Source organism: Tarenaya hassleriana, unplaced genomic scaffold, assembly GCF_000463585.1.
Source record: "Tarenaya hassleriana unplaced genomic scaffold, ASM46358v1 Cleome12, whole genome shotgun sequence".
In the NCBI taxonomy this organism is placed as follows: domain Eukaryota; kingdom Viridiplantae; phylum Streptophyta; class Magnoliopsida; order Brassicales; family Cleomaceae; genus Tarenaya; species Tarenaya hassleriana.
Window position 1 is genome coordinate 1,015,528 of NW_010962392.1, and position 14,980 is coordinate 1,030,507.

The window sequence follows — 14,980 nt, forward strand, 5'->3', positions numbered from 1 at the left end:
AAGAGCGGTCGAGTTTCTGCTCGAGTCTCTCGGTAACATAGACAGCCTCTCGTCATTTCAATTCTCTTTGTCTCTGTGAAAGTGAAACACAAATGTTAAAAAGACCAAGAACCGGTTTTTTCTTTAAAACCCTTTTCAGGACTGAGTAACAGTGATGATGTGCTCCCCATTTACATTGGAGACGACAAGACCGACGAAGACGCTTTCAAGGTAATAATAATAAATGCCAGTCAGTAGCTGTAGTAGTTCATGTAACTCAAAACTCTTTTTATGTTTCTTTTCTCCAACCGAAATTAACGGCTGAAACGAACAATTAAATATTATATATATATATATATATAGGTGTTGAGAGAGGGAAGCCGTGGATTTGGGATATTAGTGTCAACCGCACCCAAAGAAAGCTACGCATCCTACTCCCTCAGAGACCCTTCCGAGGTACTTAATTATGCTATGCTAATGTATGTATATGTATGTATGTATGTATGTATGTATGTATGTATGTATGTATGTATGTATGTATGTATGTATGTATGTATGTATGTATGTATGTATGTATGTATGTATGTATGTATGTATGTATGTATGTATGTATGTATGTATGTATGTATGTATGTATGTATGTATGTATGTATGTATGTATGTATGTATGTATGTATGTATGTATGTATGTAGATTGGATTAATATATGTGGTTTGCAGGTGAAGAAGTTTCTGAAGGCATTGGTGAAATGGGCTAAGATGGAAAAATCCACCTTATGATGGATGGATGGTGGAAGTATTTGAAGGAATTGAAGTTTTTTCCTTTGGTCCTCTTTAGTTTATCACATGGTTTAATTTATATAAACTCTCATTTTTCCCAGCCCATTGATTTTTATTATATTTATTTATTTGTTCCTTGAACCACACACACACACACACATATGTATATATATATGATTAGGATTATTATTAGTTTTTAAACAATTAGATATCAGAAACTTCTAAACTCTATCAAAGATTTCTCCTAATAACCTATCCATAAAAAAAAATAAAGTGGAAATTTAGAAGAAAAAAAAAGTCACATCATATGGAACATTTAGTTTTTTTTTTAAAAAAAAAGGTTTTTTCATAGTTTTGGAGTGTATATGGATTATTTGATTTTCCAAGTTTATACAGATTCGCGTGAAAAAGTTGAAAACTCCAACCAAAATTATACTTTAGGCCCAATCCAATCGTTAGGCCTGAGACCACTTCCACATCAAGTAGGCACCATAAGACCATAAACTTAAGCCCAAGCCCGATAGAGTGTGATCCATTTAATACAATGCGAGGAACGATATCTATTAATTTTGAAATCAATAATGGAATGGAATCTGGTTATTTGTATGTGATTTTTTAAATGATTTCAAAATAGTTTACATTTTATCGGATTATTTCGCATCTTTGTGTGTGTACAACATTTATTAAATTATGATAATATCTCTTTCTGATTTGTTTGCGATAGCAATGATCGTTAAGATTATATATATATATATATATATGTATCACCAAGATTATATGAGTATTTTGGTTCTAATATCATATCATGGTATGCTGTTTATACACATGTATTTTTACAAATTGATGTGTTAAATTTTTATTTATATTTAATATATATTATGATCCGATGAAAATAAATATCGGGTTTGATTATTTCGTCAAAATCCAATGTTATACAGTCAATCATCTTTCGAAATACATTTTCATTTTATTACAATGAGAAAGAAACTATAAAACCAATGGAGTTGAGTCACGTTTAGCGAGTGCATATATGTGAGCTCACGTCTGCACCTCTTGTCTGTTGCCTCAGTTGATTCGGTGAAATATATTTTTCACCAAAGATTCGCCGGTTTATATATATATATATATATTATATAGTTTGCATAGGACAAGACGTAAACTTTCGTGGTTATCTGTCACTAATAATATTAAAACCACTAAAAAAAATTATAAGGTGGACGAATATCTTTGACATTTTATTCCATATCCCGTTCTCACGTTTCTCTATCCACAGCTAATTAAGACGGAGCAAATACATTTTATTTTAATAAAAATATATAAATAATTTAAACGCCCTGTTCTCACTCCAAATAATCTGTATCTTTACACGGGTTATTATTTTTCTTGTTCTTTCTACTTCCGAAATATAAATGGGGATGTCATTTTATAACTTTAATTATATGGTCGCTCCATGGTATTTGCCTTATAATGACCATAATTAATATCTTAGGGACAAAACTTTAGTATAAGAGTTACAATATTGCGCAGTGGATGTGCCCCCCAAAAAAACTTGATCAAAGCCTACGTGCGTCATTGTTAGTACAATGTAATTATAATATATAAATACCGAGAAGCCAAACACAAGCCTCCAAATCCTAAAACCATCTTTACCAACAACAAAAAAACATTTTTTTTCCGGCAATGGCTCAAACCACAACCAGAATCCTTCTCCTGGCCGCATGGTTGGTGGCGGCCACGGCCGTTTCGGCTCAGGCGCCATCCCCCGGCAGTCCGAATTGCTCCGTCAGTGATCTTTCGGTCTGTGCCTCGGCCGTGCAAGGAGAAAACCCTAACGAGAAATGTTGCTCGGCCTTGGCCATGGCCATAAAGACTGAGCTTCCGTGCCTCTGTCACCTCTTCTCCTCCGTTCCTAATCCCGAAGTCGCCCTTTCTATCCCTAAGAAATGCAACCTTCCGGTCGATGCCAACATTTGCTCCGGTACGTTTGTATTATAACCTTTTTTTTTATAGTGTTTTATTGGGGATTATAAGTTTTTTAACATAGAGTTTGATTACATGTTCATATATATTTTTGTATTAGTTTTTGGTAAATTTTAGTATTACATAATCTTTTCAATATTTTTTATATTCTCATTATTGTCGGATGACCATTAATTTCGAATGTTGATTCAGTTATATTTGGATTCGGTTTGGTTGTATTCAGATTTGACTATGTTTGTTTTAGAAAAACTATAATCGTTTGGTTTTTATACTAAATTCGATTTGGTTTTTCCAATATTCTTATGCCAAATCCATGACCATTTCTTTTCTTTTTATATGTCACATGCCCTAAAGATGTTATTTGCAGATATCAATGGAGCAATCTCACTCTGAAACATCATTAGAGACAAATGATGAAATAAATTTATTTGATATATATTCATATGTATGCTTAAGATTTGTCAAATCTTATAATAATTTTCATGACATTGTTTTGGTTATGTGCAGCTTCACACGCTCCACCGCCCCAAGCCCTAGCACCACAAGCGGGTAAGAAACTATTGTTATTTGAAACTATTTTGTAGAATGTGATATTTGGTGTCAGAAATAAATAGAAAACTCTCAACTGTAACAGTTTTATATTATGTATTCAAACAAATCATAAAATTGTACTAAACATCTAAATGGAACGTGAATTCACATCTAATTTTCAAAAATAGACTATAAATTTGTATAAAAGTATACAAAAAATATATCATATTTGGAAATATATCATTTTAAATATGTATTAAATACAAAAAAATTATCTCTTTTTGGAAACATATCAATTCTATAAACTCAATTCTCAAAATATATAATTTAAAATTCATAAACTGTTATAGATTCCAAAACCTCATTAAAAAACAATTATTTTAGCCATTGAAATCCATATTAATATTGGTTACGAAAAATATAAATTAAAATATAATCTAAGAACTAATTAAATATAACAATCAATTGATCTATCGCACCTAACATTTTTTCTGAATATATATATATATATATTAAAATATACGGTTTAATGTGCGTAGGATCACCCAAGGGTCAGAAGGGTGCCGCAGCAAAGATGACGGGAACTGGATTGTTCGGATTATTCTTAATCTCAATTACCATGATGTTTTATTAAGAAATAATCTTAATAAAACATCTTTTAAATCGTTATTAACAAGATTTATATGTGAGAAATTGGTGTATCGTGCTTTGTTATTGTATCGCTTTTTTTTAAAAAAAAAAATTCACAATGTATAAATTTATGCGATTTTATTATTGCCGCTGTCGTGCATCTGTAATCGGGATATTTCTTATGTTTATTGTTTTTTTTTTCCAATTCATGAATAAACATATTTCCCTTTTAAAATTTAATGGCTGTTGGGTGTTGAGATTCATATGACTTTTGCTTTTACCTTTTTACTGACATTTATTTATTATAACTTCTACATATATGTTACCTAAAGTTTAAGCATATTTACCGTGATGACACATGGACCGTCAACACCGTATTTTACATGTTGAAACTGAAACACTCTTGTCGGTTAAATACGCTACTCACATTTGTTCTTCCATAAGATAAATAAAATTAAAAGGATTTGTATTTTTTTATGTTTTTTTTTTGGTAACCGGGTTTCCTGAACCGACAAATAAAATAATAACATGCTTAAGAATAAACACAAAACCTGAGATTATAATATTAGGTCTAATTAAGGTTCAGTTCTGTCAAAGGAAAAGTATTTTTTAAATTTATTGATATTATTTTAAAATGAAATCTGAAAATTAAAAATGTTGTGATGATTCTGAATGTTCTAGGGTGTGTTTCGTCTTAGAAGAATTTCCCAAACTTATTCGATGAGTGTTGGTATCGTTGTAATAAGTTAGGAAAATAAGAAAAAAAATATTAATTTGGTTTTATTAAAAACATTAGTTTTTATTTAAGTTTATATGGATTAATTAATGGCATATATGGATCAACTTCAAAGTGAATCTTTCCCCAAAATAAGAACGTTGCTTACAGTCGAGCAATCATGTTCCAAGTGGCAGCAATGACTTCATACTTACGTGGGATATCATATGTATGTATCCCCCACACAAAAAAAAAAAATCATAATCGACCAATTTTCTTCTTCTGTCTTGTCTTAATTGTGTCTTTATGAAATGATTAACATCTTTGAAATGACAGAATTATATATATATATATATATGGAAGTATATATATATATATATATTTGCGGTGGGGAAATAACGATTTTTGTATATGCACTTCCATATATGTTTAATTTTCCATGGATTTGTTTAATTGGTTTTCCATTTTTCAAGCTTCAATAGACCTATTATAAATAAAAATGGTTAATGAACCGTGATATCTCCTCTAACGTTTTATATCGTGTAAATTATTTTGTAAAAAAATAACAAGTGACGTTTTATATACACAAACAGACCAAAGTGTACATAAATAGCTAGATTGTATTTTTTTCATATTAATTCTAAATATATATAACTTGATATTTACAAGAAAAAGCTTCTATTTCATGATTCTAAATAACATATATATTAACTTGGGTTGTGTATAAATCAACCTCTTGGATTTTGAGGTGTACCATATGACGGTCAAATCATACAATAAAATAAAACATATAACATTATTAATATTAATATATACAAACAAAAAGAAAATTCAAAAAAAAAAAATAAAAAGATTACATGTGAAACACCATACCTAAAAAAGTGATATCGAAAACCATGGCGCACAATTGATGCTTTACATGATCTTCTTGCATAGTTTTAATGTCACTATCATGATATATCTACATATATATATATATATACGTATAAATTTATATACACATGTATATGTATATGCGTATGTGTCATATGTATGCAGATTGCTAAAGCTTGCCATTCATCTCTATGGAACTCAGTCCAATCTCATGGAAGCATCCGAATCCAAAATCTTGAACCCCGAAATCTTGGCAATAATCCAAAAACATCCGGTCGTGGTCTCCGTTCATTTCCTCCGGCGTCCACGCCGGAAAATCTCCGCCGGCGGCGGCGACACTGTTTCCTCCTCCGCCGCCGTTATTGCTCCACGATATTGTATCAAACGAAAAGGGTTCATCGCTCCACAGGCTATTAAACAGATCTTCATCGTCGTTAATGGAACCGAATGGTCGAGAATCGTCCGTCGAACTGTTTTGATCGATGCTGCTGTTCGCCGTCGAGATATCGGTCTCTATGCTCTTGGTGTCACTCGTCTTCGGTTCCGAGCGATTTTCGTCGGTTTTCGGCGAAATTTTGTCGGAATTTTCGATGTTTTTATGATCGTTAGGTTCTTTGTTTAGAGGTTGATGGGTCATCGGATCGATTCCCATCTTGAGAAGTTTCTTCTTGATATGGGTGTTCCAGTGGTTCTTTATCTCGTTATCCGTCCTTCCGGGCAATCTTGAAGCAATCTTGGACCACCTAATGAACAAATAAAATTTTTTTTTTAACGATGTATAAATATATATATATATATATATATATAATGTATGTATAAAAAGATAATGATGTTAGGTGTTGGTAGAGATGTCGAAATCTCAGAAACTTGGGAAAGTAACGCAAGAAATTGACAAGAGGGGACGTTGCTTTGTCTGCAAGTTTATTTCAGAGAGAGAAGTAAACTCACAAGTAAACCTCTGAAAACAGGAGGCTTTGAAATCGGTTTGGATTGATTTCATCTCATGCTCATGCATCCTTTTCATGATTCACGATACCCATCTAATACATATTTTATATATATATATATATATATGTGTTATCTGTATATATAATCTAGTTTAATAATATATAGCTTTTAAATTTGATTAGGGCATGTTTAATTACCGCAATAGATATAATTATCTCCCGTACGGTGCCAATTCATATATCATACTGACAGCAGATCTTCAAGAAACCATCATTCTTCACTCTTTTCGAAATCCAGAAATATTCCAAAATCTAATGAATACAAATATATATATATATATATAGAGAGAGAGAGAGAGGGGGGTATTATTATAGCTGATATATATATACAGTATATATATATATACCTGTTGCCGAGATGGGAATGGAGGTCGATGACGAGCTGTTCCTCGGAATCGGAGAGGAGGCCTCTCTTGAGATCGGGACGGAGGTAGTTAGTCCACCGGAGACGGCAGCTCTTCCCGCAGCGGCGGAGCCCGGCGAGCTTCGGCACCGCCCTCCAGCAGCATTGCCCGCTCCTTACCATGAAGCTTATCAGCTTCTTGTCCTCCTCCGCCGTCCAAGGCCCCTTCTTCACCCCCAGCTTGTCGCAACACGGCTGCCTCCCCATACAGATAGAGAGAGAGAGAGAGAGAGAGAGAGAGAGAAACCCTAATTTTCTCTTGGAGTAAAAAAACAAAAATCTTACCAACTTGCGAGTTACATGTCATGAGCCCAAGCACCAAACCTCACCCACCTATATATACAACCACACCCACACCACTTTCTCACACCATCTTCCACCACTCAACCTTTTTCGGAATATAATAATAATGCCATGCCACGCATATATATATACATATATATATACACGCATATATATATATATATATGTGTGTGTGATGAGGGTATATATGTGATATTTGATTCTACTAATCTTCAAGAAAACATGAGAACCCTCACATCCAAACAAAGCCTAAACTAGCAATAAAGCCCGGCAAATGCATTGGAGAAAACCAATTACCATTATACATACATATCATGATTCATGATATTGTTAAATGTTATCTCGAAGTTATGCCTTTTAGACATAACCGATTACTATATTATACATTGTTAATCTTTAATATGTATTACGGATAGTTTCTACACAAATCCCATAAAAATTTATTATATTAATTACTTTGATAGAATATAATGTAAGGTAGGCGTTATATGAGGTATAAAATGAATTTCTGGTCATATATACAGACAAGAAATACGTATATTATAGTTATGTTTGTCAATAATTAGATTAGATTGGAATCAAACGTGAGAAATTCTTTACGATGCCCAACATACAGATTTCAAATTTGTTAATTATTTTTCAAATTTTGGTAACTTAAGATATAAATATATTTATGGTAATATATACAGACAATACAATATTATATATATATATCCATATTATACGTGTATATGTATGTCATAGATTAGATATGGAGTTTAAACTTGAGCAATTGATTACGATTAAGAATACAAGTACCGATCGAATATGTCTGATATATTCACAAAAAACATTGGAATAATGGAGAAAACTTTAAAAAAGAGACAACATTGGTTGGTGAAAATGACTTTGGAACTAATGTGACATGTTTGTGTGTGAATGTACACAAAAAATATATTATAAACAAATAAACATTATATATGCTTCTCGTGATTTTTTTTCTACAACACAATTGATATATGACATTTCTTTAACGCACGTCGCTTCTATAAACTCTACTAAAAACCTATATGATATATGACATTATTATATATCTCTTTCTCTCAAATGTAATAATTGAAGAAACCCGTTTAAATCTTGCGTATAATTCAAAGATTTAAATGCTTAAGTGTGTAATTTAAAGAAAAATAAATAATCCCATAATGGTGACCCATAGTTTGGAATGTTAAATGGGTAAAGAAATTTACGAAAGTGAGTGACGATGATTCACATCGTCAAAGGAAACGAGGTTGTCGGAATTTATCCACGAATACCACAAGCGATCTCTTACCATCTTTAACGTGCATATTTGTTGGAAATAGCTCATACGGATAAACATATGCCGACGAACAGTTATACGCCACGTACGTACACATGCATGTATATATATATATATGTATACGTTCTAGATTGTTCCAATTAAAATTCGGACGTATTGGTGACTTGTAATTTGGGTTTCGAGCTTTGATTTCTAAGAAACTGAAGAGAATCTAACAGAAAATGCGTCTTCGATTTTGTTAGGTCATGAAGACTAATGGAATTTTTAATTCGACATAGAAAGCAATTCTTTACAAAAAAAAAACTTTACCAAAAAAACATAGAAAGCAATTAATTTTTACTGCTCTCACATGCTAATGGTTGTGATGATTAATTCTTTTCCCACTAATTACAGAGTACAAAAGAGGAAAGTACACTAATATTATTACTCTATTATTATGGTTTTACAGTTATAAACATGTATTAATATTCATATGATTATTAGTATATATAGTTTAAGGGTTTAATTTTGTGTATATAGTAATATATACTATCCGTCTATTTTAATCAATTAGTTTTTCAGAATTAATATATATTTTTGTGGATGTTATAAGACTATATTATCTATCATTTTTATAGAAGAAATGAAAAAAAAAATCATCGATGGGAATTACGTAAATTCGGTCTAACAACAATAAAATGACAGAAATAAAAGATATAGTCTATTCTTCCCATTTATAGTTACTTTTCTGATTTTTTTTTCTTTCTAAAATTAGAATTCATCCAATTTCTTCTCAAATTTGATATCCATCTTATCCTCTCTTTACCGTCGATCTACGTTAACAAAAAAGAAAAGATTGAAAAACTTTGAAGGAAGAGAAATTAAATGAATTTTAATCATTTGACATAAATTCAGTATTTTTCATTAGGAAAAAAATAGATTTTAGATTCTACTACACTGATTTCAGTTTCAGAATGGATTAATAGAAATTATTAAAATCATTAGGGGTGGGAGTTTCAGAACCGAACCGAACCGAAAAATACGGTAGTTTTTTCGATTCGAGCCGTTCTAAATTATTGAACGGTATTATTTTTAGAAAACTGAATTTTTTAGAACCGAACTGAACCGAATTTTTAAAAATCTTGAAAAACCGAAATTTTTTAAAAGAAATCTATCTATTTTTTTTTAATAAAAACCATAATCGAACCAAAACTGAAACCGAACCGATGCATTCCCGTCTTGAAACCGAATCGATTTCCGAAACGCCCCCCCTAAAAATCATGTTATATATATATTACAATTATTTTGTTTATGATTTGAAAGATCCGTCGAAAATATGCTTCGGGTAAAAAATTTGTTTACAATCATAAAATAAATTAATACACCGAGAAAGATGCCACTTTCTGTTCCGATTGTCAAAAGTGAAATTCAATGGCCTAGACGCGATGATGTATCAATTTTCTCCTCTGTTCCCGCGAAAGTTACTTAATTGCAATTTATACCCCTTAATATTATATGTTTACATATATTACCCACTAGATTTGGGGTTTCCAAGTATTTTAATTACGTTTTCTTACCGACGTTGACTTCTTTTTTACGACTGTTTAATTCATTTCATAAATATATACATCTCTAAAAAAATGATTTGATTTCTGTTGAATATGAACATCCACTTCGCTTCGATTATCCTAGATTTTGGAGTTAATTATCCTACAATTTTTGAAGTTATCCAAATTTCACATCCAAATATTTTGGATTTTGGATATTTGACATTTGAATACCAAAAAAATAATATTTAGATTTATGTGATATTCGAAATAGGACTTCTATTCGCAATCAAAATATGAATTCTTTACCAAGATTTTAGAATATTCACGATATTTGAATCTAAATCTAAATCTAAAAATATTTTTTTAATTAAAAATTTATAAAAAAACAAAATGATATAATGGTTTATTTTTACATCTATTTGAATAACACCAAAAGACGATAGTTTTTATTTTGGTTTTTTGTTTTAGTTTTTAGTTTTTGGATTTTAACTTTTAGTTTTTTGTTTTTTGTTTTTTTAAATATTTGTAAATCCAAAATCAAAGTTTTTGGTCTTTATTTAATTTTTTTCACTAGAATAGTTTTCAAGTTTTTAGAAAAACTAAATATATAAAATCTTAATTATCTCTAAAAATTCCAAAAATTTCATCCATTCAACCTCCAAATATATAACCCTCAAATAACGAAAATCGGTCCTAATCTCGATTTTCATACAACCCTTTCTTAAATAAAACCTAAATCGGATGTCGTTCATAAAATTCGAATTCTAGAATATTTGAAATTCTTCTGGCCAATGACGACTTGTTATTGTATATATAATTTTATAAATAAGTTGAGCTTTCATGAAATGTGATATAAAATTTTTAATTATTTGAATACAGTAATTATCATTTCAATTGTTTGGATTTTTTTTTTAAAGACAATAAAAAAAAGTTAAATGTTCCATCGGGGACATTGCCCACTTAATGTTTGATAATGAGAATATAATTATGTCTCTTAAACTCACCAATTAGCACAAATCAAAAGTGACATTTCACCCCCTAAACCCTAAACCCCACTCACTACTTTTATTCTACAGCTTTCTTTTTCTTAATCAGAAGTTTATTAAGACTTTTAATTATTGTTTATTGTATTAATTAGTCCAATTAATTTAATCCTATGCTTAAGTCACCTACTTACGTTGCTTACGAGTAATGCAATCGTCATTTAGAATATAATTAGGGGGCAATAACTTATGTGATGTCTCTTTTTGTCCCACGTGTTGGAATTTGAAATTATTAAGTGGTATGGGCTTAGGCTTGTTCCTTGATCATTGGCCCGGCCCAAAATTTTCTGAATTTATATTTGGGCTTATAATAGTTTCATTTCATGCAAGTAAGCCCAATCTGCTATCTTTTTTTTCTCGCGCAATCCGAAATCCGTTTGATCTCCGATTTCAGGACCTTCGTCGTCGTTCACGTCCTCCTCAACTCCTGCGCCAATCGCCGCCGTCGGTCAAATCCTTGATGTTCTTCTCCTTCCAGGTGATACTTCTCTTCAATGGTGATTTTGATTTTGCTCCAAGTTTATTCTATCTAAAAAATTGGAATATAACCGAGGGGTTTTAGTGCTTGGTCAGAGATCTTAGGGTTCTAGTGGTGTATTGTCTACCGAGGAATCTATCTAAAACCCATTTCTCGGAATCACCGAATCTGTTTGCCCATTTTATCTGATCTGGTTATTGTGTAGGGATTCTCCTTTGATTCTGTACGGGTCGATGTGATCAATGATGGGTTCTTCGTCATTCTCTCTGGCTATTGTTTCTAACGCGTTTAAGAGATCGATAACACATCTGTAGATTCTTTTAGTTAGTAAATCAATCCAGATTGTTTTAGAACTTCATAAATTTCTTTTTCAGGGTTTATGCTTAGAACCTCTAACAGTGTTCGTGTAGTTCCCAATGCTGGTTACAAGTACAACCTCATGCTTGTTGTGCTTGTTTAGGCTGTAAAAACTTGCATCAGAATCAGCCATGTAGTTTCCAGTGGAATTCAGTGGATCTAGCTTGTGTGTAATTATCTGAAAAAATTCAGTCTTAAAGTAACATTAAGCGAATTTGTTTGAACTATTTAGTACAGTTAACTGAGTTAAGTGCCTAAGGTATCCCCTGAGGGTTAAGCCTGTCTCTTTGTTGAGTCCTCCGGTTCCCTGAGAACTTGTATGAGTAGTTTGAATGAGATTTCAGAGGGGTCCATTACTCAGCCAGAGTGGCTAGGTTCTTTTCTTAAATCACTCTTTTAATCTTCATACAATCATATGTACAAGAGACCGTTAGTCCCTCAGGGACGTTCCGGTTAGCAAAGTGGAGAACATAGGAATGAGAGGGAAGAGAAAAAGGAGGGTTAGACCTAGGTTTATTTGGGAACGAGTTATTAGCAATGACTTGAAATTATTGCAAATTTCGGAAGATCTAACTTAAAATCGAAATGAGTAGAACTAGAAACAAAGAATTCATATGGCCGATCCCAAATAAATTTGGCATGTTGTTTCATAATCTCAGTCCCCTTAGGCGAGTTGTGTAAGATGTGTACAAGGTTGTCTCATCTAAGGCAAGGCATAAACATATGGTGAAATACCTACCGTTAGGAAGCGGATCCGATTGTTTTTACTGACTGATGCCAGCATTTTAAGTCTGTTTGTTGTCTTATGGTTTTTGTTTCTTAAACTTTATTGAAGACCTCATAACTTGTAAAGTGAGATTAAAAGCGTTGTCTAAGCAAAACTATATGTATAAACTTTGTTCTCTGATTAGGTGAAAACAGTATATAATGTGTTTGCTGTTTAACCTTTTTACAAAAGCAAGATTTTGTTGTTTTTCTGAATTGGGTCGATGTGTTTCTTAGTGTTGATTTCATTTGTAGGTTTGCTGGTAAAGGGAATCTATATAGAATGGGAGATTTCTCGATTCAGATCAGTTCAAGACTGATCAGTCGGCTATCGGAGGGCGCCGATAAACAGAAGAGGAAACAAAAGAAGGCCAAGCCTAAGGCTTCACCACAACCCAAGACCGGCACCAAGAAACCACTCCACGATTCAGAGAAACCAAAGCCAAAGGCCGAATTTCCGGGTCAGCCGCCATTTTTCCTCCCGATACAGCAACAACCACCTCAAGCGGTAGCATATGCGGAGCTAGAAGCGATCAAATCCGTCTTAAAAGAGAGCGAGAAAGTTCTAGAGAAGCTGGAGAAACAAGAAAAGGACATGGGTCATGAAGTAACAGAGAGAGCCAAGGATCTAAGGGACAAGGAGTTCAAGATTCCCTCGCCCAGGCCAATGCCCTGTTCTTCCGAGAACGATGCATGGATGAAATGTTACAAGGAGAATATCAACGATCCTCTGAAATGCAACGGATTGGTTCGGAGTTTTGCAGATTGTGCTCGTCGAGTCAGGCAGCATGCGAGCTCTTTGCAGGAATAGACGAAATTTCCAAAGGGCAAAAACAAAGAGGTATGTTTTTTTTTTTTTGCATTGAGATCTGATGGATGCTGTTTCCATTTTACTCTGCCATGAAAAGGGAATAAGCTGAATCTCTGTAAGTATTGACTGACTCATGTGAGATTGTTGATCAAACCTTCTTGCTCTGATATGAAGCTAAGGGTGAACGTTTCGATTTACGGTTCCGTATTCAAACTTTTCACGGTATTTTCGGTTTTATAAAAATTGTATCAAACTAGAACCGAATGTTAAACGGTTTGATTTGGTATTAATGTTGAATTGGTTCGGATCGTTATTGTCATGTGAATACCAAATAATTATCAAACCATAATATTTACACACGTTGGTGGATAATTCGGATTTTTGTTCGGAATTTAATTAGATTCGGTTCGGAAAAAGTTTATTTGGTTTTATAAAATATACCAAATTAAATCCGAACGTTCGGTTCGATCGGATTCTATTTCGGTCTGAATTAGCGAACTGAAGTGTTCACCCTAATTGAAACCATGTTCTTGGTATTGGTATTTTTGAGAGACTTCTTTGTTGTGAGGGAAGGTGAGATAGATTGCTAAATCACATATGTGGGTATCTTACGAGTGGATTTTTTTTTTTAATTTTAATATTATGGAATTTTGTTTTTGTTTTAATTTTTTAGATTTTTAATCTTTGAATGAGTGTTATCCTCTCAAATCTTATCTGCTTGGAGCTACAGGTTTACACAAAAGTCCCATTTTCTAGAAAGTTGACACTGTTGTAAATATTTATTGATTAAATAATAATATCGAAAGTGAAAGATTCCCCTATTTTTATTCCTCAAGTCTCTGCGCTCCAATTAATATAAAATTGGGAATTTTTCAATTAAAAAAACGTAGTTGTAAACAAGATTGGATTAATTATAAGTTTTCAATATAAAAAAAAACTTAGTGGTCCAAAAGATGGGATTGGTTATATAATTTGTTTCTGCCGCAAGAATGAATACATTAAAATGGAAAATGCATAAAAATTCATAAAACACCATAATTTATCATAAAAGAAATAAACGGTCTATTGCAACCCCCTTCTAAATCCTCGCATTTCATTTTCCAGTCACTAATTTTTTAATCATTTTAATCTACACAATAATTTTTCTCATTCTGGTAAAACTAGTTAAAACTTTTTAACATTTTGTATTTCATTTTTTGTTACATTTAACCTTTTTTTCATGCAAAAAATATTTTTTCTTTTACCAATCATATACAAATTTCAGACATATAAATAAAATATATAAAATCTAGAAATTACATCAAAATATGTGGCCTCGACCGACCAGAGTTTCACATTATTTGACAATAAATATCTCTTTTCCACACCCCCAAAAAAAGAACAAAAAAAGCTTCAACGCTAACAATGGCGTCGACTTTTGATGTCTTCGGGATCTTCGTCGCAAACGATAATCTTCACCACTTGATCTTATTAACCTTAATCGGAATATTCTCTCTTTCC

General features: G+C 32.1%; 4 protein-coding genes across 5 annotated transcripts in view; 3 read left to right on the plus strand and 1 right to left on the minus strand.

Annotated features, from left to right (window-relative positions):
* LOC104806341 (probable trehalose-phosphate phosphatase F) overlaps positions 1-893 on the plus strand; it is a 4,037-nt gene extending 3,144 nt beyond the window's left edge. The window contains exons 10-13 of the mRNA XM_010531189.2: positions 1-32; positions 140-210; positions 343-435; positions 699-893. Of these exons, the coding sequence (XP_010529491.1) occupies positions 1-32; positions 140-210; positions 343-435; positions 699-758 (256 nt within the window). The 3' untranslated portion in view covers positions 759-893. The remainder of the gene's footprint in view (positions 33-139; positions 211-342; positions 436-698) is intronic.
* A 1,494-nt stretch (positions 894-2,387) lies between these two features.
* LOC104806342 (non-specific lipid-transfer protein-like protein At5g64080) lies at positions 2,388-4,065 on the plus strand. Its single transcript, XM_010531190.1, has 3 exons — positions 2,388-2,736; positions 3,246-3,287; positions 3,809-4,065. The coding sequence occupies exons 1-3, from the start codon at positions 2,439-2,441 to the stop codon at positions 3,901-3,903; spliced, it is 435 nt and encodes a 144-aa protein (XP_010529492.1). The 5' UTR covers positions 2,388-2,438; the 3' UTR covers positions 3,904-4,065.
* A 1,331-nt stretch (positions 4,066-5,396) lies between these two features.
* Positions 5,397-7,251, minus strand: LOC104806343 (protein ODORANT1-like). Its single transcript, XM_010531191.1, has 2 exons — positions 6,842-7,251; positions 5,397-6,230 (listed from the first exon to the last, which is right to left on the minus strand). The coding sequence occupies exons 1-2, from the start codon at positions 7,102-7,104 to the stop codon at positions 5,657-5,659; spliced, it is 837 nt and encodes a 278-aa protein (XP_010529493.1). The 5' UTR covers positions 7,105-7,251; the 3' UTR covers positions 5,397-5,656.
* Positions 7,252-11,438: 4,187 nt separating this feature from the next.
* LOC104806344 lies at positions 11,439-13,739 on the plus strand. Of its 2 annotated transcripts, none has more exons than XM_010531192.1 (2): positions 11,439-11,547; positions 12,907-13,739. In XM_010531192.1, exon 2 carries the CDS (start codon positions 12,953-12,955, stop codon positions 13,478-13,480), a length of 528 nt encoding a protein of 175 aa, XP_010529494.1. In that variant the 5' UTR covers positions 11,439-11,547; positions 12,907-12,952; the 3' UTR covers positions 13,481-13,739. The 2 variants fall into 2 exon arrangements, with proteins under 2 accessions (XP_010529494.1, XP_010529495.1); XM_010531193.2 differs by having other exon boundaries at positions 12,925-13,739.
* The last annotated feature ends 1,241 nt before the right edge of the window (positions 13,740-14,980 follow it).

Bases quoted from the DNA above. Each gene is read 5' to 3' on its own strand.
- LOC104806342 (XM_010531190.1), top strand. From the start codon at position 2,439: ATGGCTCAAACCACAACCAGAATCCTTCTCCTGGCCGCATGGTTGGTG. The intron at 2,737-3,245 runs GTACGTTTGTAT...GGTTATGTGCAG, and splicing joins CGATGCCAACATTTGCTCCG to CTTCACACGCTCCACCGCCC. The intron at 3,288-3,808 runs GTAAGAAACTAT...TAATGTGCGTAG, and splicing joins AGCCCTAGCACCACAAGCGG to GATCACCCAAGGGTCAGAAG.
- LOC104806343 (XM_010531191.1), bottom strand. From the start codon at position 7,104: ATGGGGAGGCAGCCGTGTTGCGACAAGCTGGGGGTGAAGAAGGGGCCT. The intron at 6,231-6,841 runs GTATATATATAT...TTTGTTCATTAG, and splicing joins CATTCCCATCTCGGCAACAG to GTGGTCCAAGATTGCTTCAA.
- LOC104806344 (XM_010531192.1), top strand. From the start codon at position 12,953: ATGGGAGATTTCTCGATTCAGATCAGTTCAAGACTGATCAGTCGGCTA.